The sequence below is a fragment of the Alligator mississippiensis genome, chromosome 3 (assembly GCF_030867095.1).
Source record: "Alligator mississippiensis isolate rAllMis1 chromosome 3, rAllMis1, whole genome shotgun sequence".
NCBI lineage: Eukaryota > Metazoa > Chordata > Crocodylia > Alligatoridae > Alligator > Alligator mississippiensis.
In genome coordinates this window covers 206,325,417-206,352,608 of record NC_081826.1, presented here as the reverse complement: position 1 = coordinate 206,352,608, position 27,192 = coordinate 206,325,417, and the positions used below count along the sequence as shown (strand labels likewise).

Here is a 27,192-nt window from a genome sequence, read left to right as displayed (position 1 = left end):
TAATTGCAAGAGGGGTGGGTTAAGTACAGAAAGGAAATGACTAATAAGAAAAAAACCCAACTACCTGTTCATGATGCTGTTCTTTAAGTGAATACGAATGTTTGTAAGAGGATGGAGTTGCAAGGTTTGGTGTAAGGAAGTCCTATTTACTCAATTCCAAGATGAGCTCCTCCCCTCAACATGGAGAGAGAAAAAACCCTGATCCTGGAATTGAGTATGAAGTGGTGGAGTGGTAGGGTGGCAGGCCACTGCTGCAGCTCTGGCTTCAGCCCCAACCCCTACTACCCATGTCCCCCTACAACATTCCTGGCAGCCTGGGGCCCTGCCCCTTCCCCCGCTGCTTTCCCTTGCTCTGGAGCTAGTAGGCTCTATCCTTATTCCAACATGTGCTTGGTCTTCCCCAGCCCAGCCCAGGAGCACCAGCAATAGCAGGAACCTGCAGGGGGGGTAACAGGGGAAAGTGGGAGTGGAGGGGATGAGGGTTGTAGAGGGGGACAGGCACAGGGGCAGCAAGTGATGAAGGGGAATCAGGCAGCAGGGGGCAAGGTGTCAGGGGTTAAATCTGTTTGACGCCACCCCACCTCCCTACTGTTCTGTCCACCCGCCATTGCTTTTCCCACTGCAGCAGTTGGGAAAGAGGTAAATTGATGATGACCCCCTAAATAATTAGATTCTATACATGGAAAATTATACATTAAAATTTTTTCATGTATGGAATCTAATTATTAGGGGGTTGTCTAAAATTCATGGTCATCTTGGATTTGGGTAAATATGTACTTTTATAAACGGGATTTGGGGGAGAAGAAAATGGATTAATGGCACCTTCCAGAAAACCTTTAAGTGGCTCCAAAATGCTGTTTATGCAAGAAAGGCCTCAATCTGGCAAAAACTTTAAGCATACAGTAGACTCCCAATTTACGCGAGTATTGCATTCCAGGGGAATTTCGTGTAAGTTGAATTTGTGCAAGTCGGGACAACTTTCCCCATAGGAAATAATAGAATAGTGAGGGCTTGCATACCCCAGACATACTGCAGTCATAGCTTTTTTTCCCCTTTTCTCAGCAGAATCACCATTAGGAGGCGCGTCTAGTGTCTCACCTATGCACCTTGAGATGCCACTACCACAATGGCAGCACAGCTCCACTTGATTCTGCCTGCAAGTCTTGTGAGGCGTTCACATATATATGTGAATCTTGCAAGCATTCACATATGTACGCGAATGACACGCATCTCAAGGGGCATTTTCCAGTCTGGACCCTAATAAAAAGAATTGCGTAAACACAAGGCACGAGTAAGTAAATCAGGGGTCTACTGTATGCTTAACTTGAAATAATGAAGTCAGCAAAATTACTCCATTGCTTAAAATCTGGTATGTGTTTAAATTTACTTTACTGGACTAGAGCCAAATTGAGAACAAACAAACATTGCTAAGTTGCAGGAATTGCAATTCCTGGAAATCTTTTTGGCACAGGTTTAGCCACATTCCTCCAAATTCCTCCACAAAAAGATGAAAGTTTCTGGGTAAGCATCTGCAAGCAAATTACTATTATTCAGCGTGTGTTAAAATAATACTTGAGAGATTGTTGTAGGTGGGCCTTGACTTTAAACATAACATTTTCTCACTGAGATATCCCAAAGCTGGAGAAGTTTATTCAGTTTATTTAAAAATCTGCATCTCTTGAATGGTTTACTTTGGATTCTCTTAAGCTAGTTTAAACATGGTGGGAAAAGGTAGAATTACAGGGAAGTGAATGAATGGAGAGGGGAAAAAAAAAAAAGAGCATGGCAGGGCCCCCCCACCACCTTTTGGTCTTCATGGAATCCTTCTCAATGTAAATAAAGTTGTGGCCTTTTCCTTCCAGCTGTGGTGTGGTGTTGGGTTAATTAAATCTGGAAAGGGAAAGGATGTGAGAACCTGCCAATGTTAAAGGAGGTTTCCGGAGGATGAGCATTCTGGAAATTTGAAATATTGAATAAAAACCTTTGGGTTGTTTTTTAAATACTCTACTGTATTTTGGAATTTCGGTACATTTCTTATTAGAAAGGATGGAATTCAGTTCTCTCCTTACCAAACCCTACAGTCAGACCAAAACATAATTCAACATTTTTCCACATGGTTTCTCAGAAAAAAATCCAAATATTTGAACTTGAAATACACCTCAGATTTAGTTAGTAAAAATAACACTGATTGAATAGGAGAATAAACCAAACGTGATACTTGCATTGAAAAAGTAAAACTCTATAAAGCATTATAAAATTATTGGGTATGGTACCATATTTCAGGTGTATTGAGGTAAAAAAACAAGGCCCTTAATGGCTCCTCTGTAAAAAAGGTGAACTTTGAAATCAATTTATGTAATGCTAACTAAAATGTTATTTTATATTACTGTGTTATTTTAAGCAGTTAACTTGCAAGTCCTACTGAACTGGTAAAGAATGAGTATACTTCTAATGTTATAGTCCTACATTCTCTGCTATTAAGGATTTTACAACTTTTTTTTTTTTTTTTTTTTATTAAATCAACCAATACTTTCAGGAGCTCATGGAAACGAAGGGCTGCACACTGGATCAGACCAATGCTTTTGTAACGTGCCTGACCACTTAATACCATGATCTTTAGAATCATGACGTGTCTGTAAGAAAGTTTCTATGCAGAGATGGCTGTGGCGATCCTAAGTTACACAAGATCTTGCAGAATTTCAAAGTAACAGAGCAGGTTCATGGGAAGTGCATGCATCAGCGCTGTCCAACTGGCAGCCTGCAGGCCGCAAATCAACCCAAGAGGTTAATCTGCAATCCAGTCCTGTCACCACTCCTCCACCTCTCCAGTGGCTTCTATTGTTGTCTCCAGGCTCCCACTCCCTCCTCCAGTTTTAACTACATGTCCCCACCCCTGGAGGCAGGGTAAGGTGTGGCAGCACTGTGTGCAGGGCTGAGGGAATCTGTGGCCAAAGAACCCCATGCAGTGCACTAGCATGGTACAGCAGGAGAGTAGGCATGCCCATCGCACAGTGCAGGGGGAGAACATGGCATGATGTGCAGAGTGCAGGGATGCTGGCACAATGCAGCATGTGGTGGTGGCACTTGCTGTGTAGCATGATGGACACATGGCATAGCATAGGTCCATGGAGATAGTAGGGAGGTATCTGGTAGCATGCATCATGAGGCATGGCACACATGTGGTAGTGTATGGCTGGGGGATTTAGCCCCTGGCCACTCAGAAGTTGGAAAGCCCTGGCATGTACAATTACAGCACATATCCTATTGGCCAATTTGATCTGAGCAAATCCCATTGCTTTAAGGGCAAAACATCAGTATTTTCTTTCTTTCTTCCCTATCAGCTTGCACACTTAGATTTTATGGTAATATCTTTTACTGAACAAATGAGAAAGAGCTGTACCAATGGAGTTACAAACTCTGAATGCTCTACCAGCTGAATCTGTAATTCCAGCAAATCACAGCTTTGCTCTTCATAAGATTGACAAGTTGCCATAGTTTCAACTTTTCTAAGCATGGCAAACCATGTCTATGGCATTAAAAGTTCTTCCAGCACTGTCAGCGCAGTTTTACTGTGCCATAAAACTGATGACACAGTTTTACTGTGTCATCAGTGACTTGGACAAGGGAGTGAAATGTACTCTGTCCAAGTTTGCAGATGACACAAAGCTATGGGGAGATGTGGACATGCCGGAGGGCAGGGAACAGCTGCAGGCAGACCTGGACAGGTTGGACAAGTGGACAGAAAACAACAGAATGCAGTTCAACAAGGAGAAATGCAAAGTGCTGCACCTAGGGAGGAAAAATGTCCAGCACACCTACAGCCTAGGAAATGACCTGCTGGGTGGCACAGAGGTGGAAAGGGATCTTGGAGTCCTAGTGGACTCCAAGATGAACATGAGTTGGCAGTGTGACGAAGCCATCAAAAAAGCCAATGGCACTTTATCGTGCATCAGCAGATGCATGACGAATAGGTCCAAGGAGGTGATACTTCCCCTCTATCGGGCGCTGGTCAGACCGCAGTTGCAGTACTGCGTGCAATTCTGGGCGCCACACTTCAAGAAGGATGCGGATAACCTGGAGAGGGTCCAGAGAAGGGCCACTCGTATGGTCAAGGGCCTGCAGACCCAGCCCTATGAGGAGAGACTAGAGAAACTGGACCTTTTCAGCCTCTGCAAGAGAAGGTTGAGAGGCGACCTTGTGGCTGCCTATAAGTTCATCACAGGGGCACAGAAGAGAATTGGTGAGTATTTATTCACCAAGGCGCCCCCAGGGGTTACAAGAAATAATGGCCACAAGCTAGCAGAGAGCAGATTTAGACTGGACATTAGGAAGAACTTCTTCGAGTGGCCAAGGTCTGGAACGGGCTCCCAAGGGAGGTGGTGCTCTCCCCTACCCTGGGGGTCTTCAAGAGGAGGTTAGATGAGTATCTAGCTGGGGTCATCTAGACCCAGCACTCTTTCCTGCTTATGCAGGGGGTCGGACTCGATGATCTATTGAGGTCCCTTCTGACCCTAACATCTATGAATCTATAAAAGAGATATTTGACAAAAGGTTGAGATGTTCCAACAGACAGCTATTCTGAGCTATTATGAGTATGTCTACAAGGTACAATAGAGTCAAGGTATCAGCTCAAGTACCAGAAATAATATAGTTACATTGGGTGGAAACACATCTACTAACTTTCTGATAGTTAAGTCGAATGAACTGTCAGAATGTACACACATACGCGAGCAGAGTCGACTTAAATGCAGCACAAAATAATATAGTTCCAAGGTGTATTATCATGGGCCGCATTAGTCTAAGACAGGGGTGGGCAATTATTTCAGCGGGAGGGGCGTTTAATGAGTTTTGGTGAGCTGTCAAGGGCCGCAAGGGTATCCCTGCCCCTTGACAGGCGCTCCGCCCCCTGGTCACCATCTTGGGATCCAAAGTCCTGCCCCTAACCCCTGACTTTGCCACCTGCAGTCCCTCCCCTTGCTCCAGAAGTACTCCTTTGGGGGGTTGCCATCTTGAAACTGCAGAAAAAACAAATCATATACAAAAAAGAAAAAGTCAAGCTTCCACTAAAAATTATTTTAATTTTATGTTTAAAAATATTTTTGTCCCGATTTACGTGCGTTTGCATACTGTATCTACAGCTGATTGCATAATAGCTCAAAATACAGTCTTATTCTTGTATATTGCATGTGTTGGGTGTGGCTATGGTGGGGACGGTGGGTGTTAAAGGGTGCAGGTTATATGGTTGGGGTGGTGGGGTGGGAGTGCGTGCGAGAGCTGTGGGAGGGTGGGGGTGCGTGTGTGTACATGGTGGGGGGGAATCCTCAGAGTCCCTGGAGTGAGCGAGTCCCTAAGGCTGAAGGTGATGGCAGGGTGCGGGGTCAGCTCCACCTGGCCCCATACCACCCAGCTCCTGCCCAAGTCCCTGGCTGCACATGTTAGCAGCTTGTGAGGCCAGCCCCACAGCGCTCCTGCCCAAGTCCCTGGCTGCGTGTGGTGGCAGCATGCAGGGCCAGCTCCTGCACTCTCACCTGAGTCCCCGGCTGCAAATGGTGGCAGTGTGTGGGGCCTGCCCTACCAGGCCCCATAGCTCACAGCTCCTGTACTGTTGCAGTGTGCAGGGCCAGCCCAGCCTGGCCCCATAGTGCAACAGCTCCCCATGCTCCTGCCACCTTTCCACCAGCAGGAGTCCCTGTCCCAGCCCGGTGGGGCCCTTACCTACATTTCTAGGTGTGCAGGCAGGGAGGGCTGGATACAGCCACAGGGTCACAAGCAAAAGCCCCTGCAAGCAGAGGCTTCTTGTCTCTAGCACCCCCTACCTCGGGCTGGGGCGGGTCAGGGCATGATGGGGTAGGAGGGTGGTTGCTTAGCGACCAGAGCCACAGCCCAAGATCAGGGCTTACAGAGGGGCCCCGCAGGCTGGATGGAATTGCCTGGCAGGCTGGATTTGGCCCGCAGGTTGCATTTTGCCCAACCCTGGTCTAAGACTTAAAATATATGCTGATGGCTGTCACGTGGCTTAATTTAAATCAACTTATTTAAGTCAATTTAGTTAAGTCGCCTTATTTTAAATCAACTTAGACATGTGTACACACTCATTGTTGCAGCGTTCTGTACAGGCTAAAATCAGCCTCATTGAAAAAGCAGGACAAATCAAATTGAGCAGCATACTGTGCTACCATCGCTGTCCTACTTTTGGTTTCTGAGCTAGTTCAGGTCTCTCTCCAGAGCAGCATGTTCTGCCATACAAGCCTATCCTTTTTGTGACTTCAACCACACATGTCTTCAGCCACACATACGTAGCATAAAAGTGAGCTACTGTGAAAGCCTTCATTTACAGAAAGTGGATTCAGTAAATTTACAGTTTGCAGGGATCATCCTTGACAGTCTTGTGAAAGTCACATTATCAACATGATTGTGTTCCAAAATAAATGTGAAGTTATAAGATCAGGCAGTTCTTAGTTTCCATATACAATTCTATTAGATGAAAAACTTCTTTAAAAATTTCTATTTTTTCAAAAAATCTTAGACATTATGTTTCTAAAAATATTCATCTAAAGACAATGCAGAAAAAATTTTCAAAACAGAAAGAACCTATTTCCCCACAACATAAGAGAATCTTACAAGTCTAACAACAAATTATTATTTCTTGCTTTTAATTCCTTAATTTTACAGGCCGTTACTTCTTGTTTAAAGTTGTACATAGACTGTCACAGTGGAATAAAATAACCAAATAAAAATCTCTCTACCAAGAGGCCATCCACTGCTAAACGCATTTTTGCAGCCAAAGAAAAGTACGATCAGATTTAATAGAAATTAATGTTTCATTCCTTGAATGCTGGGACTTTGAAAAGACATGCAAGTTGACTGTATAGAGCAATAGGCTAAACAAATCTGCAAGAAACTATGAACAGAAGAATACTGACCCAATTCTGTCAACTTACTACTATGTGCTTAGAAATAAAGAAAGTACTGAAAAGTTTCATCAGGCAGATGACTACACAAAGGATTTTGGTGTAATGTGCCTGGAGTCTGATTTAGAGAAGACAAGAATCTCTTGAAGAATGGGACTGGAAGGTAGCACCTTTAAATTTCCAAAAGATTACAAAAGACTATTTTAGCTTCCTCTCTTGCTTTGTTTCTGTTTGCTTGATATATTCATTTTTTATACAGTAGGTACATTTTTAAATACTGCAGAATGCTGTATTTGTTTCTTAGGCACATATACTAGTCTGCTTATTATTGCATTGTATATGTTGGGGGTTTTTAACCAGTGAAATAAGAAACCTTAAATACACCTGAACCTAAAGAGAATCATCAGTAATTAAAGGGGTTGGACTGAAGCAATACTGTTAGGCACTGCCCGCTCACCACCGGCCCTTTCAAGAACCTTGAGAGGCAACCGTTGATAAAGATTCTATTTCTGCTTAAATGAATTTCATTTCATAAGACAGGATTTAAGAAGCAATGAGGATGAAGTAAAACTTAAAAGTATATAAGACAAATATGCCTGATAAAATATTATAAATAGAAAGCCTTTTGTAACAGTGCAGACACTAACTCTTAGGTTAACTACTGTAGCACTTTGTTTCCATATTTATTTTCTGTTTATCTACAAGGGCCAAAACCTGCTAATCTTTCTTTTTAAGAAGTCTCACCAAAGCTGGCAGCCAGATTCTTCAATTCCTGTTGGTTATACTCAGTAAGCAAGTGTGTCACTAGCTATTGGATTCTCTCTACTCATATCCCAGTCCAGATGCACTTCAGAGCAGCATGAAGGCAGTTCAAATACATGCTAGGTGGCAACAGTCTCCAAGGAACTGCCTGACCAGAGCTGTCTGACAACCAGAACTTATCATGACATGGGGTCTTCCCCTTCTTGCTCCCAACACTCATGCTGTGTCAAAAAATGAGGAAAAGATAATATTGGCAACAGTTATACTGGCTGCATACTACATGGAGTCTTGCCCCAGCCAAAGAGATAGGGCTAGTCTCTGCTCCTCTTCCATCACTGCCTGGCAGCAGTAGCTAGCCAAGGTAAGAGATAACGGCTGTGTAATAAGACAGAAAGCCAAAAATGGTCAGTTTTCTATTTTCATTATTTTTGGCTCAATACCTACATCACGCTGAACTATTCCAATGAGCTCACTATTGACCATAAATTAAATGCGTCAACCTTTCTGGTATACAAATTAATGAAAAAAAGGTTTGCAAGACATCTATAACTTGTTAGAGGTAAGTACTTTAAAGGGGTCATATTTCAATGAAGTTGGCTCATAAATTGCACAGATATAAAAGGTGGATTTTTTTTTTTTTTTTATATAATAAAAGTATATTCAGCAACCTACACCCAAAATAAATTCCCATACAATTGCAGGTTTCGCACAAACGTAATAGTTTCTGAAAGTTTGCCTTTGGGTCTATAGCAGAACAGAAAAAGAATTTAGCGTGCCACTAGATTACATCAGCAACTGTTTATCAATTGTCACTGTTTTGGCTAGATCGGGATTTAAAATTATCACTCACCAGTTTCAGATCTCAGTGATCCTATAAAAGAAAAGAGTGGAGTACTGTGCATAAAAAAAAAAAAGCACTACAAAAGTAAGAGCCCTAAACTTAGCTGTAAATAGCTGATGACTAATATAAAAACTGATTGTAATGCTATCATTCCTCCCAAAAAAATAAAAAAAAATAAAGAAAAGCACAACTTTACTTTTTTTCTAAATATCTAGTAAGGCCAGACACACAAAATAAAAATGAAATTTTCTTACATTGTAGAGACTAGGCAAATATTAATATCTTGCATGCTGTTGAACTCTCTTACTATCTTAACCCGGTCCTCTGATTTTGTATTTCCATCAAGTCTTCGGTAATCTAGCCCAGATGCCATACAGTATTGTTCCAGCACATCTAGCAACTGATAAAGAGATAGGAAGATCAGGCTATTATTAGTGCCTTCTAAAGTAAACATCGAAAACAACTATAGGAATCAGATTTCCTGACTATAACTTAAAGTAATCCATAGACCAATAATTATGAGAATGAGCATTTCTTTCTACCTTTCCTCTGTATTGTCAGAAATACTTAGTGTTATATTGGTGCATATAAATGTGACTTCTCTAGTTTTACTTAAAGCAACAAAACCATTAAAGATCTTGAACTGCCATTTACATTTTTTTTAAATATAGACATTTTAGAGGTAAACTAAACATTTAGTTAGATATAGTTTGCATCATTTTACAAAGCACATCACTCCCAAGAATATGGCATATGGGACTTATCTTCGGCATATGGGGCTTAGCTTCGCGTGTTTGCCCCTAACATGACTCCTATATGTACACACATGTACATACCCCTCCCTCCCAATCCCACCCTTAAGCTCTCTTCCCCCCCTCCTCCCCCCCCTTAGCACAAATTAAACAATGTTTTCTACTCAAGCTACCTGGCCCATCAGGGCCCATGGGTTGAAGCTCTAGTGCCACTGATTTTCAAACTAGTTAAGTAGAAGAGACTCAGCTACTCTGTGCTAATACAAACACCCTACTTCAATGTCAATTTACAGTGCACTGGTTTACTCATACTATGCTAACTGACGCGGTGTTAACTCGACCACAGATAGTCCAACAGAGTAATGTAGTGAAAAAAAAGTCCCAAGGAACAAAGAACACTACAATGGTTTTGTCCTTTCCACCAGCCTTGAGATAACATAAGGTTACAACATGTTTTCTTTACTACTGCACACTGTCCTTATCAACACCATTTCCCATACTATATGTGAGAAAGAAAACGTGGCTGACAGCTGTTGATGTCTCTAGAGTTTAGGCCTCAGGACTTATTGCTGGGGTCAATTATGATGTGAATCATATGGAGCTCACCTTGGTTGAAAAGGAGAATAGAAGAACTTTATCCCTGTTTTTTCTGAAGTGATTTAAAAGCTGCTGAAGGACCTGGAAATGAACCACAGAGCAGCAATGAACTGACTTCATCCAAGCAATGAACTGACTTCATCCAAAATAACCTCATACATACTTATCTTTTCAAACATTTGCCTTAAATACGGCTCAAACTACAACTTCATGTTGCTGGTAAGGGGAAAGGAGGCATTCCAAAGCAAATATAGTAATGACTACGGTTATTCCTACCACCATCGTAAGTATGACTGCAGTAAAGAAGATCCTAAAATACACACACAGGCACAGCTTTCAATAAGTTCCTTTTCTGATCCCATTATGAAAAGGTACTACCAAAAGTTAAGTTCTGAAGGAGCTATTTGTTTTTTTTCTAGTTGCCCTTCAATTGATACGTTAGGCTATGAAACTGTACTATACATCACCTACCCACTGTACTAGTTTTTATATTTATTTTTAATCAGTGAGCACACACTCTGAAAAAGAGCTAACCTCATTTAAGTCTGCTGCACTACATCTGAGTTCAGAATTTCTTGGAACGTGTCTTCTTAAAATAATCAGAGAGATGTAGGCCCCTCCCTGCTTCCACTCTTCTATTGCTCTGTTTACAGTAGGCGCTGGCTTCCCAGACTGCACAGACCTTGAAATGCCAATAATCCGCCCACACACAATGTTCTTCTACTGGGGAAGCAAATAATCCAGGGCCTTGTGTATAATAGTGATACTGTTATTTTCAAAAGAAGCATGTCCACATCTGGCAATGGCAGTTCCAGAGCACCGTGCAGAAGCAATACACAAAGGGGAAAAGAAGAATTTTCTGCACCATGTCTGTAGTTTTCTCCCACTGGGCAATAAATATTTAAACGATTTTATTTATTCAGTGATAAATACTTAAACCGGTAACCTACACAGATTTCACTAAAAGGCCAACCAATCTTTGACATTCAAAATAATAGAGGGATGTTTGTATTAATTTTACCGTTCTGGATAAAATCTTGAATACAAAATAGTAACACCATCCCAGTCAAAACCTTTTCTGTCCTGAATTCATTTCAACTGCACAGTGAAAAGAAAAGCAAAGAATCAGATAAATTTGAATCATTTCAGCATGAAACTATAATTTACAAGTTGTAAAATGGATGAAAGAGGATTTGTTTTACTGGAGAAAAGGGATTTATCTTGTATTGGATGTCCTACATTTGCATTTCATAACTGCATCAAGAAAAAGGAAAGAAAAAACAGCACTGTGCTTAAACAACAAAAGGAGTTTCACTCCTGTATTATCATCATAACTGAAGCAATAAATATGGCTAAAATAATTCCCTATAGGAAATTCCACAAACAAATCTACCCTGTTTGCTTAAATAAAATGGATCTATGTCATGTCCTCTGGGATTTTAGGCATTCTGGAATAAAAACAGGGACTGTGACAAACCAAGGAAAGTAATGAATGATTCTGGGCTAGAGAAATAAATTGTACATTCCCACATTATCCTACAGGTAGGTTATTTGAGAGCTGGGGGGAAGGGAACTATAAAATACAGGCAAAAATATTTAAGAGAAAACATAATGTTACAATTAAAATAAGATCTCTCAGTATGGCATGCATGGATTTAAATTCACAATTCCCATCAGCATTATCAGAAGTTACACAGTGGGATTCTGTACACCATGTTGAAATTTTATACTGTGTTGAAATGTTTCCTCTTAGATTTAATCTAAAACTGTATATTTCTGTATAGCTCTCCATTCTGTTGTCTTATGTTTTCAAAACATCAGTTTCCGGCCATATATACGTCCTCACCCCAAACCAGAAATGGTTTTTATTTTTATTTACATGGTACTCCCTCACATATACTCATTTTCCTACTAAAATGAGACACCAGCAAAAAAAAGAGTCTCAATCTGACACTTATTCCCATGAGATTACTCAAATTTAAAACTGGAAATATTACATAGGCAATTTGAAAAGCTATATTTTATTTCAAACTCTGGGATTTTTAATGTGTTTTAAAATTTAGAAATGGATATTAGTCAGAATTTGAGGGAAACAGAAGGAGAAACCAGGCTAGGTAAGATGTTGCCCCATATGATGGCCCATGTATGCTCAGAATAGGTTATCTGCAAGCTTTGCTTTTTCAAGGTAATGGAGTCAACTTTCCTCACACTTTACCTGTCATACCTCAACAACTAAGTAGAACTGGTTTCAGCACTATAGCACATATGCCGTACACTAATTTTAAGTGCTACTACACCAAATTTAAACAAACACTTTTGTAGAGATAATCAGCCACATTATTCTGAAGTTAGGCAGGAGGCAAATAGGGTGGTACTTTACAGAGCAGACTAATTTGTTTAGAAAGGCATGAGTTTTTGTAGGCTACAGCCTACTGCAACAGATAGTAAAAGATACTTTTGTTTATGCCTACTGATAAAACAGTTTTATCCAGCGATATTCATTTTGTGATGGAGGGTCTAGGCAAGACCTTCTAAACAAAGTACTCTCTTTAATGGCCCTGGAACTGGAGAGATGACTCAGTTTTCCTTTTTGCATGTAAGTCACTGTCTACTTTAGGAAAGCAGAGGAGTAATAGGTCTGACAGGTTGTATCCAAAGTATGAAGGACCATGGCAGCAGTCACTTTTCCAACCTTTGACTATACTACCAGATGTAATGTCATAACAATAGCAAAAGCAGAAAGGACGACTTGCAAAATCTACAGCTCATGAAGTGACTATGAATACTTATATAAACTTCCATGTTTCAAGGGTGTACTTGGTAGCTGTGTTCATCCGACACAAGATGACATATAAAAATCTAGAACTCTTGGCTCTTGGTAGCCATGTTGGTCTGAGACAAGAAGACACAAAAATGACATACAAAAGGAACAGCCTTCCGTCTTCAGTTCCCTGTGTGCAAAAATGAAGTTTATTTCCTACCTATGGAGCCTTTTTACCATCTTGTACCATCTATACTTTTCCCAGAGCATGACGAAGGAACTTTGATCCTGAAAGCTTGCAGAACAGGACAATTTTCTTGCAATTTCCCAGTTGGTCTAATAAAAGGTATCATTATAGGACCAACAGTTCTAGTTTTTTGTATACATAGACTTTCCACACTAAGTGGAGGGAGGGCAAATAAACCTTGGCAGTGAAAGAATTGTAAGTCTAAGCAAATGTAGCACTGTTTCTGGCATGAGACTCCTTAGGGGGCAAAAAGCTCTCTGCTTCCCTAGGTCTTGGACCTATGCTTGGCTGGGGGTTAAAGGTACCAGAGCAGTTATATTCCCTCAGGTATCCAGGTTGTAGCCATATTGGTCTAGAGGAAAAAGCAATCAGGGCTCATGGACAGAGGTGATCTTGTTTTAACAAAAATCTTGTTGGTCTAATAAAAGATATCACCTCTGTCCACGAGCCCTGGTTACATTCCCTCTGCATTCCTGTAAAACAAGTCAGGTATTAGGTATTCTGGCAGGGGATCATTTATAAAGTAATATGAACCCCACAATCTTCGCTGTTGCCGAATATCTGAGTATGTTAATCTCCTACACAGCAATCATTCGTTTTTTTTACTGCTTTAAATAAGTTCAGTTGAACCAATTGTTTCAAACAGTGCTAATTAGGTCTCACTCACCAAAGCAAAAGTTCCCATATAGTGCATTCTCAAAACTATTTTTTACCTTTAAAAAATGAATCTAAAAAAAAAAAAAAAAAGTATAGAAACCTCTATTAAAAGATAACATACAAGCAAGTCACTTCCACGTCATATTACTGCAAACAAAACTTTAATAGCTATATTTCTGCTTAGCTTTACAAAGCTTGGTTACATTTATTTCCCTGTAGATGTGTTAATTTTCTTTTTATTATTGATTTAAAGGTGTTTATAAAATGGCTTCAAAGCCTTAACTTTTGGTGTCTCCTCTCTGTGCATTTTCTGGCAGGGTAAGATGCCTTTCCAAGAGGCCAGAGATATTCCAGATATATTTGCTCTCATAATAAAAATGGACTAATAGTTTAGTTTTATAATTCTGTAGAGAATACAGTATATACAGGGACATCATTAGAGAATATTTTGATTAATGAGAAACTTCACAATATTACCTGAAACAACCTGGTCAAAATAAAATTAAATCTATTTGAAAATACTGTATATTTCACATCAGGGGAATTATTATGGTTCCATAATAGTACTCCTCAAACCTGAGTCCCTCCCTCACAGAAATGAAACAAATCTACAAAAACAAGTCAGGATATACAGTCTACCACCTTAACCAAAGCCAGTCTCCCTCTTTCACTGGGATAGGGCAGCATTCCCCACACTGGGAAATGCTGTTCTACACAGAAATATAAAATACAAAATCTGAATTTCCCTAAGACAAACAGCCGTTGTGTTCCATTTAATCATAAATTTCATCTCATTGTTAATTAGGAGTGCACCAATAGATTTTTGCAGCCAATACCGATAGCTGATTTGTAAGGAGCTATATTGGTGAATACTGATCTGATTTCCAATACCCAGCCCAGCAGTGTGGAGAGCTGTCTCCAGCTGGTAAGTCTGGTGTGGTGGGAGGGGAGGGGCATAGGGGGTTGCGCAGATCAAAGCCCCCATGGTGAGGGAGGGTGTGGGGCTGGGGCAGGGGATGGGATAAGTGCTGCCCAGCCAAGGCAGGACAGGCACAGGATGGAGCCACGGCTTGTCCAGGGATGTGCGCGGCAGCTCCTACCACTCCACAACATTTGGCTGGGAGCTGCTGGTCCAGCAGCTTGTCTAGCACTTACCTACTGCTGCTCCCGCCACTCATCAGGCGGGGGGGGGAGGACCTCCAGATCTGTGCTGGGCAGTCTGGGGCCGGGGCTGTGCCAAGCTCCTCCTGGCAGGGTGTGGGGGCTGCAGCCTCCCTCACTGCGGGGACCTTGATCTGCCCCCCCACCCCCAAGCCCTTTCCTCCCCACTCCCCTTCTACCACAGCAGCTGGAGGCAGCTCTCCACACTGCGGGGCTGTGCTCCTCACCGCCTGTTATATGCTACGACCATTTATCGGCCCGATATGGCCAATTTCCAATGTAGTAAATTTTCATAGTTTCATAATAGGTAGGGTCGGAAGGGACCAGAGCAGATCATCAAGTCCGACCCCTGCCATGGCAGGAAAGAACACTGGGGGCAAGGTGTCTATCTAGCCTACTTTTGAGGACCCCCAGGGTAGGAGCCAGCACCACTTCCCTTGGAAGCTGGTTCCAGCTCCTAGCCACCCTCCTGATACCTAGCCTGAATCTACTCTGTCAACTTATGGCTGTTATTCCTTGTTACTCCCGGTAGTGCTCGGGGGAACAGGGCCTCTCCCATTGCCTGCTGGTCTCCCTTGGCCAGTTTACAGACGGCCACCAGATCCCCTCTCAGCCTTCTCTTGTGGAGGCTGAACAGGTTCAGGTCTCATAGCACCTGCCCTGCTGCCCCCTGATCATGAGAGTAGCCCTCCTCTGGACCCTCTTGCTGCTGTCCACATCCCTCCCGAAGTGCAGCACCCAGAACTGGATGCAGTACTCCAACTGTGGCCTGACCAGGGTCATATGCAGGGGGGAGGATTCACCTCCTTGGACCTGCTCATGATACATCTGTGGATGCATGACAAAGTGCAGTTAGCCTTCCTGACTGCGACCCCCTTGTTCATCTTGGAGTCTATAATGACTCCAAGATCCTTTTCTGCCTCTGCACTGATGAGAAGGGAGTTCCCAAGCCTTTAGGTAAAGAGTTTCTCCCTGTTACTTCACTCACCCCAAGTCACCCCAGCTTGCACTTGAATTTGGATCTCCCACATGGTAGGCAGAAACTCTACCACGTAGCCACCAGTGCTGGTAATTAGTGCTAGTAATTTTCTTTATAATCCGTGCTGATCTGATGTCAAAACAATAGAGGTGCACAGATACATTGGTAATTAAATATCTTCTAAGGTTAGATATTGCAACTATTCTTTTAAATTGGTTGAAATGAACACAATTTTTAGCAGTGCTGTGTCAGACTGGTAACGCCAGAAATAACCAGGCATTCACAGAGCTGTCATCAAAGCATATTTTAGCAGAACTGCTTTGTATGGTAACAACCAAACAAAAGAAGACTTGTTTTATGAAGTGGACAAGCAAAGCAAAAACTAATATGAGATCACAGGTTCTCCTAGCTTTGTGCTCTTTTTCTTTAAATCAGTTGAAAAGGCTGGGGGGGGGGGGAGGGGGGAAAAACTACCAAATTTCAGATGTCTGTTGTGTTGTGTCACGGTTGATGGCGGTTTTACTGAGAGTTCAGCTTATGGGTTTGTATAGGATGGTTTGGACAAGGGATGATCCTACCTTAGGCAGCAGGTCAGACTAGATGACCTCTGGAGGTCCCTTCCAGCACTTCCTCTCTATGACTCTATGGATAAGCTTGAATACTGCAGACCTCATTCCTCATTTAAATTCACTGTACACAATGACTACACAGCATTATTAATTACACTTCCTTTTAGAATGTTCTCCATCTACAAATGAAAAAAAATCAGATTTTTTTGGCAGGCAGATCTCTGCATTAAAATAATTCTGCCTGATTAGAAAAATCCACCTCCTAAAACATGTAAAATGTTCACATTAAATAATATCCCAGAGGATTTCTTTTCCTTCTGATGATATTTGTAACACAGCTGCACCATCTCCAATAAAAATATTATAGGATCATCGGAAAGTATGGCTTAAAGGGACCTCATGAGGTCATTTAGTCCAGCTCTCCCATCAAGGCAGGATCACCCGATTAAACCATCCTAGCCAAGTGCCCATCTAGCCTGCTCTTGATCATTTCCAGATTCCACAACTTCTCTAGTTAGATAACTTCATGTAGGGGTGCACCAATAAAGATTTTCTTGACCAATACTGATAGCTAATGATTAACCAACTATATCAGCTGATGCTGATCCGATAACCGATATTTATTAACAGTTCAAGGCATTTTAAAGTACTGACATAAATAAACCTTTTTCTTCATTTGTTTTGCATCACACACACACACACACACACACACACCCCCCTCCTGCCTGCCCCAGGCCCCTAATTTGGTGCACCACTGTCTTCTCTGCTGCAGACCCATGCACATTGCCCCCTTGTCCATGGCTCCTACCCACAACCCTGCTCCCTGCACAGCCTGTGCTGCCGTTCCAAGTTGGTGGGAGGGGCAGACCCCTGTGCGGACGGATGCACCGGGCACCTCTGGAGTCCCAGAGCACACTGCTGCCTTGGTGCCCGTGGTTGCCGGGGAGAAGCTACTTTTGCAAAAGTGCCCAGTGAAGTGAAATGTCCCTCATGTGGCACCTTATCTTGCTCGTGCACAGCTCAGTGTCTCCACGACAGTCCCTGCACTCAGACCTCTGCTGCGTGCATGGCATTGCCATGGCAGTGGCAGGAGCTTGTAACAGGTCCCTTTGTTGTTGAGTGCAGTGCGATGTGACCATTCCCCAGCGCCCCCTTCCCCTGCCACTGCTCTCCAGGGCCTACGCTTTGCCATGGGCTTGGGCCAGTGGCAGGACGTGGGGACTGGACTACACTCACCAGGGTGCTCTGGGCACACAGACGTAATCACTGGCTACAATGACCAAAAAAAGCTGATAACATAATTTCTCCTTTCATTGATGCTGATCTGATAGCCAACTGACATCAGCGCACCCCTATTTCATTGTGATAACTTCATCATGTCTCTGTAATAAGTCTGATTATGTAGGAAACTTTATATATTACCCTTGCCTTTTAAAAGACATTAGATTTTCTAGTAATACCTAATATGCTTGGTTTACTAAAATTCTATTTTCAGCCCAATTACTTCCCTTTCACATTAATGTTGTGAACCTCTTTTTCACAGATTATTCATTCAAATGACATCTTACCAAATGAATACAAAATACTGTTCATTATCATCATAGCATCCTATTCCATTGAATAAGCAGCTCAAACAGCAAGCATTTCCATCACTCCAGTTACCGTAAGTACCACTGCATCCATCTTTGGTCATGATTGAGTCCTGTTCCAAACCTATAAGGCTAGCAGCGAACAGACCACTGCACCCTTTTCTTTGTATGAGTAATGTACAAGAGGGGAGTCCCATAACCAATAGTAGGCTTGTCTTCAGCACACTCCCTAGCTATTACATATGCAGAGAAAATGCTGAATCCCCACAGGGAACCACAAAGCCACGCAAATTTCCTCTCAGACCTTCCTTTGCACCTGAAAAATCAGACTGGCAATGAATCAGTGTTTTTGCTGCCCCAAAGACAGAGCGCATGATAGAGTGCTAAGATAATGGCATGCTTCTGGTCTGTACTTTGCGCCTCCTGTTCTCCAAACTGTAAGGGCCAAAGTAGGAATGCTCTGCAAATCTGTGGCACCTGTCACAGAGAGAAGCTCAGCATAATTGTCAGGGACATTTATAAAAGCAGATGTCAGAGCTACTTGCCTACCACTCTTTCACTGTGATGGCAAATATTGGGGAATTAATATTCTACTCTTTCGCTAAAAGAAAACTTGGATGAATAGGAAGGTAGGACTTTTCGGAGCTTGAACACAGTCATCACCCTGTGTCCCTATATCCTTCTACTGCCTGCCCCTTCTCTAGCGTATCAGGTACAGGTTGGCTTCATTCCCAAGGACCTTTATGACCTATCCCTCACTATCACCTCTCATTCACACTAAGTCAAATACCATGCCATCCCCTTTTCACCTATATATCCTTGGCTGTCTCGCGTGCTAATCTTATTTTTGTCTTATGTACTGTTCTTGGTTCTTTGGGGAAAAAGATGCTTCCTTGCTAAAAAGAGAGGAAGTGGGTCAGAGTGACTATATTCCCTATATCATTTGGTCCAAATATATTTAAACTTCCCATCGCCGCCCCCAGAAACACAATTCTCCTTTTGTTTATCTTTGTACTTATCCTAATGAAACCAGATGTACAGGCAGTTAATATTGCAGACTACATTAATACAATCTAAATTGCTCATCAGCCTAGGCTCTAAAAAGAAGACTGACTGCATGATGAATCTGTCTAATTTATGAATTCTGGTGTTGCCAACTTCTGTGGATATTTTTTTTCCTCTGGAGCGATAAGATTTCAGATGGGGCAGAAGTCATTTTTGTGATGACATAAGAAAACTCCAGCCACTGAGAGAATTTTAGCCTAGCCTGAATAAAAACTCCCTCTTGACTGACTGCCTCCTCCAGAAAATGGAGCAGTTGGGTAAGCCTAAAGCTAAATAGGACTCTTCAAGAACTAAAGCTCTCACCCCATTCCTCAGCAGCCTGACACCAATTTTACATGAGAGGAGGAATGAGTGGAAGAGTCCAGCAGCTCAACACCACTCTGGTCCCTCCTCCCCAGACCCCAACTGTGCGCAATGGCTACAGCTCCTCCTTCCTTCTTCCTGATGGACTATCAAATAAGAGAAGGGATTATAAAAGCCCCCAGGAGCTGTCCTAGCCCGGAAGAGGAGGCAGATCTTGGTACCACTCTATTTTCAGACCTGCACAGGAAGGGTAGGAGAGAGAATAAAAAATCCAAGGAAAAGTGGAATTGATGTTGACTGGGCAGGGATAGGATTGAGAACTACATTGCACAGGGCAGAAATGATAGAGGCTGAATTGGTATATATAAATACAAGCGATCCTGAAGCACTAAAAGGGACAAAATTAGAGCATATCTAACCTACATGAGCTGAGAATGTGATGGGCAAGTCCAAATATCAGGACAGCCAAAAATTAAAAATCACTATGATGTTTAAGTCTCAAGACTTCAAGGGAACTGACTCATGATTTTTGATCTGTAGACCAGTGTTTCCCCAACCACTGTGCCATCAGACATCACCAGGTGTGCTGCAGGATCGGGCCCCCCCCACGGGCAGGTAGCACGTGGGTCCCGGTGGGGCATGGATCCAGCCAGCGCCACCACCACTACCCTACCATGCCATGTCCAGTTGCATGCACACCCACCCCACATTCAGCCGATATGCTGTGGAATGGGTGAGGCCATGCAAGTGTGCCGTGGGATGAAAAAGGTTGGGGAACGCTGCTGTAGACAAAGCTGCTCTAATTGGGAGATGTATACATATAAATACTTTTCCATTTTAAAAAAAAGGAGACAAACCTCTGAGTTGGTAAGTCTGTGGGAGGGAGTGGGAGGGAGAGGAGGGAAAAATCGAGGCCCCCCCACGGTGAGGGAGGAAGTGGGGCAAGGGCAGGGACAGGCACTGCCCAGCCAGGGCGTTGAATGTGAAACCATGAGCCGCTCATCCAGGAGGTACGGGGGAGTGGGGAGGAAGGGCGGCTTCCCACTGCTGCATGAACCCCTGAACAGGGCATGTGCCCCCTTGGATATGTGCGCAGGGCAGAGGTGGGCTGCTCGCTGCAGGCTCGGGGCCAGAGGCTGCTCCAGGTTCTCCCCAACAAGAAGGCTGGGTCCAGGCTGGGCTCTAAGCAGGCGGGGGCAGTGCTGGCTGTGGTGGCTGGGAATTTTGGGGTAGCCGTAGCCCACCCCACAGCCACCTCCCCAGTGCCTCTGCCCACACCGAGCGCAACCCCGGCCCAGCTCCCCCCACCGGGAAGAGGCTGGCACATGACCAGGCCCTGAGCCTGCAATGGGCATCCCACCATCACCCTGCCCACAAATCCAAGGGGGCATATGCCCCCCATGCCTCCCCCAGGGGTGTGCAAAGCAGCAGGGAGCCATCCCCCCCATCCCCATCCCCATGCCCTTCAGATAAGCTGCACACAGAGTCACATTCACTGCCCTGGCTGGGCAGCGCCTGCCCCTGCCCCACTCCCTCCCTCACCATGGGGGCTTCAATCTGCTCCCCCCCCACCCCCTCCCCCACAAAAGACTTACCAACCGGACACTAGTCTCCAAGCTGCTGGGCTACATTCCTGGCCATATGCATGTTGGGGCTGCGCACATGCACACAGCATTTATCAGTGACATTATTGGCTACGCTGGCCAAAAAAAGCTGATTGCTGATAATTTTAATTTTTCTTTTATTGGCGCCAATCCAATTTACGACTGATATATTGGTGCACCTCTATGTCTTACCTATCAGATATGCAAAAGAGAAATGCTAAACAAAAACATTAAGACCTTAGGTGGGGTTCTGGGAAATGTGCAAGAGTTGGTGGGGAAGCTTTGGGAAGATGGCACTAGTTTCAGGAGCTAGGCAAATGGATTGGAAGGGAGATGAATCCTTATTGCCAAGAGGTGTGTTAGACTTCAAATTCTGCAAACCTACCAGCCTAAACATAGGGATAGTGTCTAAATTTTGCCTAGCCTCAGCAGGTTAAGGGGGAGTAAGAATCAGTGTTTCAATCCTCTCACACCAGTGTAGTACATGTTCAACAATTAAATCTATAACAAAGACTTATACAAAACTGTTAAACTTCCATTTATCTGTGTATTTTATCTTTGTTTTATTAACTCAGCTTCTAGATATAAAAAGTGCTTTGCGGTCCAGCCAGGATATAAAATCACAGGTAAATAAGCAATAAAACTCATACTGAAATGGGCTCTCTACATTTATGAGTCATTTTTGGCGATAAATAGGAATGACAAAATAAAAATAGAGGGAGCCTCCAAATAGAACTGGATAGTGCACTAGTCTCATCCTCCTGGAAAATTGGCTTCAAATCCAGAAGCTGATCAAAAGTAAAATTACATTCCATAACATTATCCTGGTCCCCATTTGATACTTAAGCCATTCCATTTGGTAGATATTTCCACAATTGGCTGTCTCTGTTCAAAAAGGGTTTGGAACAATGAAGTGCTTTAAAAATTGCATCTTCAAAAGAGGGAGAAGAATGATGTACAGCACCATCTTGCAGGTTGCAGTATATTTTGTTCACTACTATCAGAATTAGAAAAGACTACTAATACACTGAAAAGTTAATACTGTTGTTAGGCTTTATGATGAAAAGGACTATTTTATACCAACAATCCTATACTATTTGTATACTAACAATACTATTCTATTTACAATGCTGTAGCTAGGCACTTCTCTCTTGCAATGCCAAATTAGCTTTCTAAAGCACCTCATGAGGAAAAGACCTGTTTTCAAAAGAGAAAAGATTTAGACAGCCAAGCAACCGCACAAATAAAGTCATCTCATATGGACACTTGAAAAGAAAGAAAAAGAGAAAATGGTTACAGTACTTCAGTGGTTCATAACCAAACCTGAGTAAAACATCTCCCTCCACTGCAAATCTAACACCCCACTGACTTATAAAACAAAAAGGCCAAGGTTTATTAATGCAGTTCAGGGCTTTGTGACCACCAAGATTCTAAGTACTGCGAAGATCTGTTCTTTCATTAGCACTCACATGAGCAACAGTTTAAGAGAATCCATTGATATATGCATCTCCTATCTGACGACATCAAGGACATTCAGGCACATTGGGAGGAGCTTAAGAACATTATTCACAAGGCTGAATCAACTGGCTCCTCCACTTACCGTCACCAAGATTGGTTCTATGAGAACAACGAGGAAATCCTAGCACTCATCCATCAGAAAAGAGGTGCGTTCTACAGTTGGCAAAATGAACCCTCCAGCCAGCAAAAACAAGAGACTTACCACTGGCTCAAAGATGTAGTTCAGGAGGAGGCTATGGGACATCAAGAACCAGTGGTGGCAAGCGAAGGCCATGGAGATCCAGAGTTTTGCTGACCAACATGACATGAGAACCTTCTTTCAAGCCATAAAAGCCATCCATGGGCCACATTTCAATGGCCCAACCCTCAACACTCAGTAATAAAACCTCTTGCTGATCCCCCATCCTTGAAGGAAGCCTGATGTGCCATCACTCAGAAGAACAATAATAAGGTGCCAGGCCTAGATGACATCCCGATAGAGGTCTTCAAAGTCAGTGAAACAGCACTAGCACAAACATTTCACTAATTTCTCATTAAAACATGGATTAATGAGGAAGTTCCACCCAACTTAAATGTCAACATTGTGGCCATCTTCAAGAAAGGGGACAAGTCAGTGTGTGGGAACTACTGAGGCACTGCCCTCATCTCCAATGCCGGGAAGATTCTTACTCGCATCCTTCTGAAATCGCCTCCTCCCCCATGCTGAAGATGTCCTTCCAGAATCACAGTGTGGCTTTAGACCATCTCGGGGTACCACCGACATGATTTCTGTTGCACGATAGATCCAGGAGAAGAGTAGAGGGCAACAGTAGGAGCTGGGTATGGCATTCACTTACCAAACCAAGGCCTTCAACTCCATCAATTGTGAAGCCTTACGGAAGGTGCTAGCTAGTTTGGTTGTCCACTGAAGTTCATCAGTGTCCTCAGGCTGCTCCATGACAGAATGACCGCCACAGTCCTTTGCAATGGATCAGAGACAGACCCATTTACCATCCGTACTGGTGTTGAGCAGGGCTGCGTCAATGCCCCAAACCTTTTTTCCATTTATCTTGTTGTGATTTTAATTCTCATTTGTGACTGCCTTCCTCCTGGAATAGGGACTGAGTGTCGGATGGACAGTCAGTTTTTCAACTTGTGGCACATTCACAGCAAAACAAAAGTTACCAAGACTGCCATCACCAACCTTCATTTTGTAGAAGACTGTGTTCTCCTTGTGCACACTGAGAAAGATCTGCAGTCCACCCTTGACCTTTTCTCAAGTGCCTATCACAGCCTGGGACTCTCCCTTAACATTGGGAAAAACAAGATGCTCCATCAGCCTGTCCCAGCACAAGCTGCTCCCTTCCCCCCCAAATTACCATTGTTGGAAAACCCCTGGAAAAAGTTGAGCATTTCCCATACCTTGGCAGTCACCTCTCCCAGTCAGTCAGTCTTGATGTAGAAACTGAACACAGGATTTGCTGTGCCAAAATTTCATATCTGCCCTGAAGGCTTTCATATCCTTCAGAAAGCTATTTTACCATGTCCTTGCTGACCAAGATCTGCAGGTGGAAACTAAGATCCTGGTCTACAATGCAGTGGTTATCCCCACACTCCTCTATGGGTGTAAGATGTGGGTGACATCTTAAGTGCCTGGAATGGTTCCATCAGTGTTGCCTCAGGAAGATCCTTTGCATTAGATGGGAAGACCACTGCACCAAAGCCAGCATCCTCTCTTTAGCTAACATAACCAGAACGGAGGCAAAGATCATGAAACAACAACTCTGCTGGACTGGCCACTGTGTGTGGATGGCTGACACTTGTCTCCCAAAGCAAGCCCTCTTCTCTCAACTTAGTTATGATAAGAGCACCCAGAGGACAAAGGAAGTGCTATGAGGACACCCTGAAAGTATATCTTAAGAAGGGTGGCATCAACCCTACAAACTGGGAAGTGCTGGCTGGTAACAGGTCTCAATGGCGCTGCACCATACATCAAGCTACAGCCTGCTTTGAAAAGAACCAACTTGCTCAGGAACCCAAGAAACAGCAGAGGAAGAAGGAAAATGCACAACATCCTGGTCAACAGTTGTGCCCCCCACCCTCCTAAGGCACCACTTGTCATATCTGTGGAAAAACTTGCAAAGCACGGATTAGACACCTCAGCTACTTTAAAAAACTCACCAGTAATCCTCCCCTGGCAGAAATCACCCTCGTATTGAGGGACAACCGATGGTGATATCAAGGGGTTCTCTTGAGACAGAGAGACAGAGAGTCTAAAAAGCAAATTCGATTTTGCATAGCATCCTTACTAAATACCTACAGGTGGACACAAAATCCATCTATCAGGCAACTTCCTGTTTTATCCGAACATTTAATCCTGTAGGACTATTAAACAAAAAGCAATACATAGCAATATAGCAGATGAGCAAGAGCCTTACTGGACTATCATAGGGAACAGCATTAGAACTAAATTAGTGAACTAATAAATTAGAGGAAGTAATCATCATACTAATGAATTCTACAGTAGATACTAAAATGGATGGAAACAGGAACAAGAAATTAGAAACATACTAGAAACAATAACATGATAGTCAGCTTGGAAAAATGGATCCATATGGAGAAAAAGAATCTGAAAACAATGATGCTCAGAGGACGGAGAACCCTGAGAAATAGTAACACTGAAGAGACCTAAAGGTGACAGAGGAAACCAGACTGAATCCATCTTTCCAATATACATTTTGAGGTTATAAGCAAGTACATCAAGGATATCAGTAGTAGTTCTCTGTATGAGTGTTTGTGGAACACACAATGATGTTAGCTGTGGGCAATCCACTTTCAGAAAGATTATCAAAAAAAGTAAACAAAATGATTGGCAGAACTGTCCTATAAGTAAAGTTTTAAGAACTAAATATGTACACCATGGTAAGGATGAGGCAACAGGCAAAGGAACACAATCTATGGTAGTTAAAAACAACTGGAAACTGAGGAGGCAGCATTATTTACAAAGGTGTAACCAATAAGAGAAGATTAAAAAAAATTGTGGGATAAAAACGATGATAATTTAGCTAATGTTCCTGATATTAGTCTTTCTGACCCTGAGGTGTACTATGTAGAAATCCTCCAAGAAAAGTCCTGGAGGATTGCTTGGGACATAAAATTAGACTGGGCATTATATTAACAGAATATAACCGTTCACTGTTAGGGTGATAATTTAAGACTTCACATCTCTAATTTCCATGATTCAGGAGAAATATACAAGAACAATTTCTTCTTCATCGTGATTATCAGTTATCTAGTGCAGAGTTAACGGCTGCTGTTCAGAGTTGCTTTTCTCCACTTCCATCTCTAATCTTCTCTCTTCTGGCTTTCGGTTGAATGCAAAGGTGGAAGCCCTGTTGCCAGAGCTGTTAATGTCTTTTTCTTTGCCTAATCTCTGAAACAGCATTCCATTCCATCCTCTTCCTTGACTTGTTAGGCACCTTTGAAACAAGTTACCTTGTTCTTTTTGAAATCTTATCCTTTGTTGGCTTCTGCCCCTCCCATCCCTCTCCTGTCCTATTCTGCACGCCCCAAACTTCCTTTCAGTATGTTTTTTGAACGATCTTCCTCTTTACCTCTTTCATATTCCAAAAGAGAAATTATCCCAGAAGGAAACCGTCACAGGTTCTTCAAGCATAACTTGTTCTTGCAAAATCCAGGTTTGGTATTCCCAATCACTTTGTTATTCTCTAGGACAGGGGTAGCAATGTTCAAAAGCTGCAATAAAACTTCACTCCAAGGATGGGCTGATTCCAGCCTGGTATGCATTGCCAGGCCACTGCCACCAGAGCCCAAATTGCTTCTCACTGCCACCTACTCACCAGGGCTGTGCAAAATTTTGCTGGGTGTTTTGTTTCAAAACTGTTTCAACATGTTTTGAGCTTGAAACAGTAAAATCAAAACAAAAGGCTTCAAAACAGCTTTGAATCGAAACAAGAGCACTCAAAACATTTCAAGTTTTGAAGCTGGGCTTGCTTGGCATCAGCGCTAGTCCCAGCCAGCAGCAACAGCCTGCTGTCATCCTGTGCCTGCGCCCCCTGGGAGGAGTCAGGCACAGTCCTCCTGGAGGTGGAGACCCCAAGATCTGCGTGCAGGATGACAGGAGGTTGCCGCTGCTGCCTGGTGCCAGCAGCAGTCTTCTTGGCACTGGGCACAGGCTGTGCCTGGCACCAGTCCCAGGCAGTAGCAGCAGCCTCCTCTCATCCTGCATGCAGATCCAGAGGCCCATACCCCCGGGAGGAGTCCGGCACAGCCCCACAGCCCTCTGGGACATGCGGGCCCCCAAATCTGCGTGCAGGATAACAGGAGGCTGCCACTGCCAGCAAATGATACGAGTTGTCCTTTCAACTCTTTGAGGTGCAGTTTCCCAGACATCTCTGCATCTATCTCCTTGGCAGGCTTCATGCCCTCAGAAGGGGCTACCATACCTGCAATTTTCATCCAAATCAGGCATGAAATGACAGATTTAGGCATTTTCATGATTTCCCATTATAGCCTATGGACAAAATACTGAAACACAATGAAACGAAATGGAACAGTGCTTCAAAATGAAACAAAACTACAAAAAGAAACACTGTCCCTTCGGAACAGTGAAACGGAAGTTGAAACAAAACGCTGCCGTTTCACACAGCCCTACTACTCACCACATGGGTGAAGCTGCCTGCTGCAGAAATTTGTGCCAAAGCCACCCAGCTTCACGGGCTGTAGCTTGCAGACCTCTGCTCTAAGTGCTTAGATTCCATGATGGCATGTTCTCCAATCTTTCTGGGTTTCAAGGATAGATTGACTAGTCTCTGATTCCAAACAACCTTTCTTCCTTTTTTTTTTAAACCTTTTTTTTTTTTTTTTTTTTTTTTTT

General features: G+C 43.1%; 1 protein-coding gene across 7 annotated transcripts in view; it reads right to left on the bottom strand.

Annotated features, from left to right (window-relative positions):
* Positions 1-27,192, bottom strand: part of ERCC6L2 (ERCC excision repair 6 like 2) — a 144,026-nt gene that overhangs the window by 90,407 nt on the left and 26,427 nt on the right. For 6 of the 7 annotated variants that reach the window (XM_014608735.3, XM_019478065.2, XM_019478064.2 and 3 more), the window contains exons 11-12: positions 9,873-9,944; positions 8,769-8,914 (exon numbers count right to left, since the gene is read on the bottom strand). The exons of the other annotated variant lie outside the window; for it this stretch is intronic. In XM_014608735.3, coding sequence (XP_014464221.1) covers positions 8,769-8,914; positions 9,873-9,944 — 218 coding nt within the window. The remainder of the gene's footprint in view (positions 1-8,768; positions 8,915-9,872; positions 9,945-27,192) is intronic. 7 annotated transcript variants of the gene reach the window in all.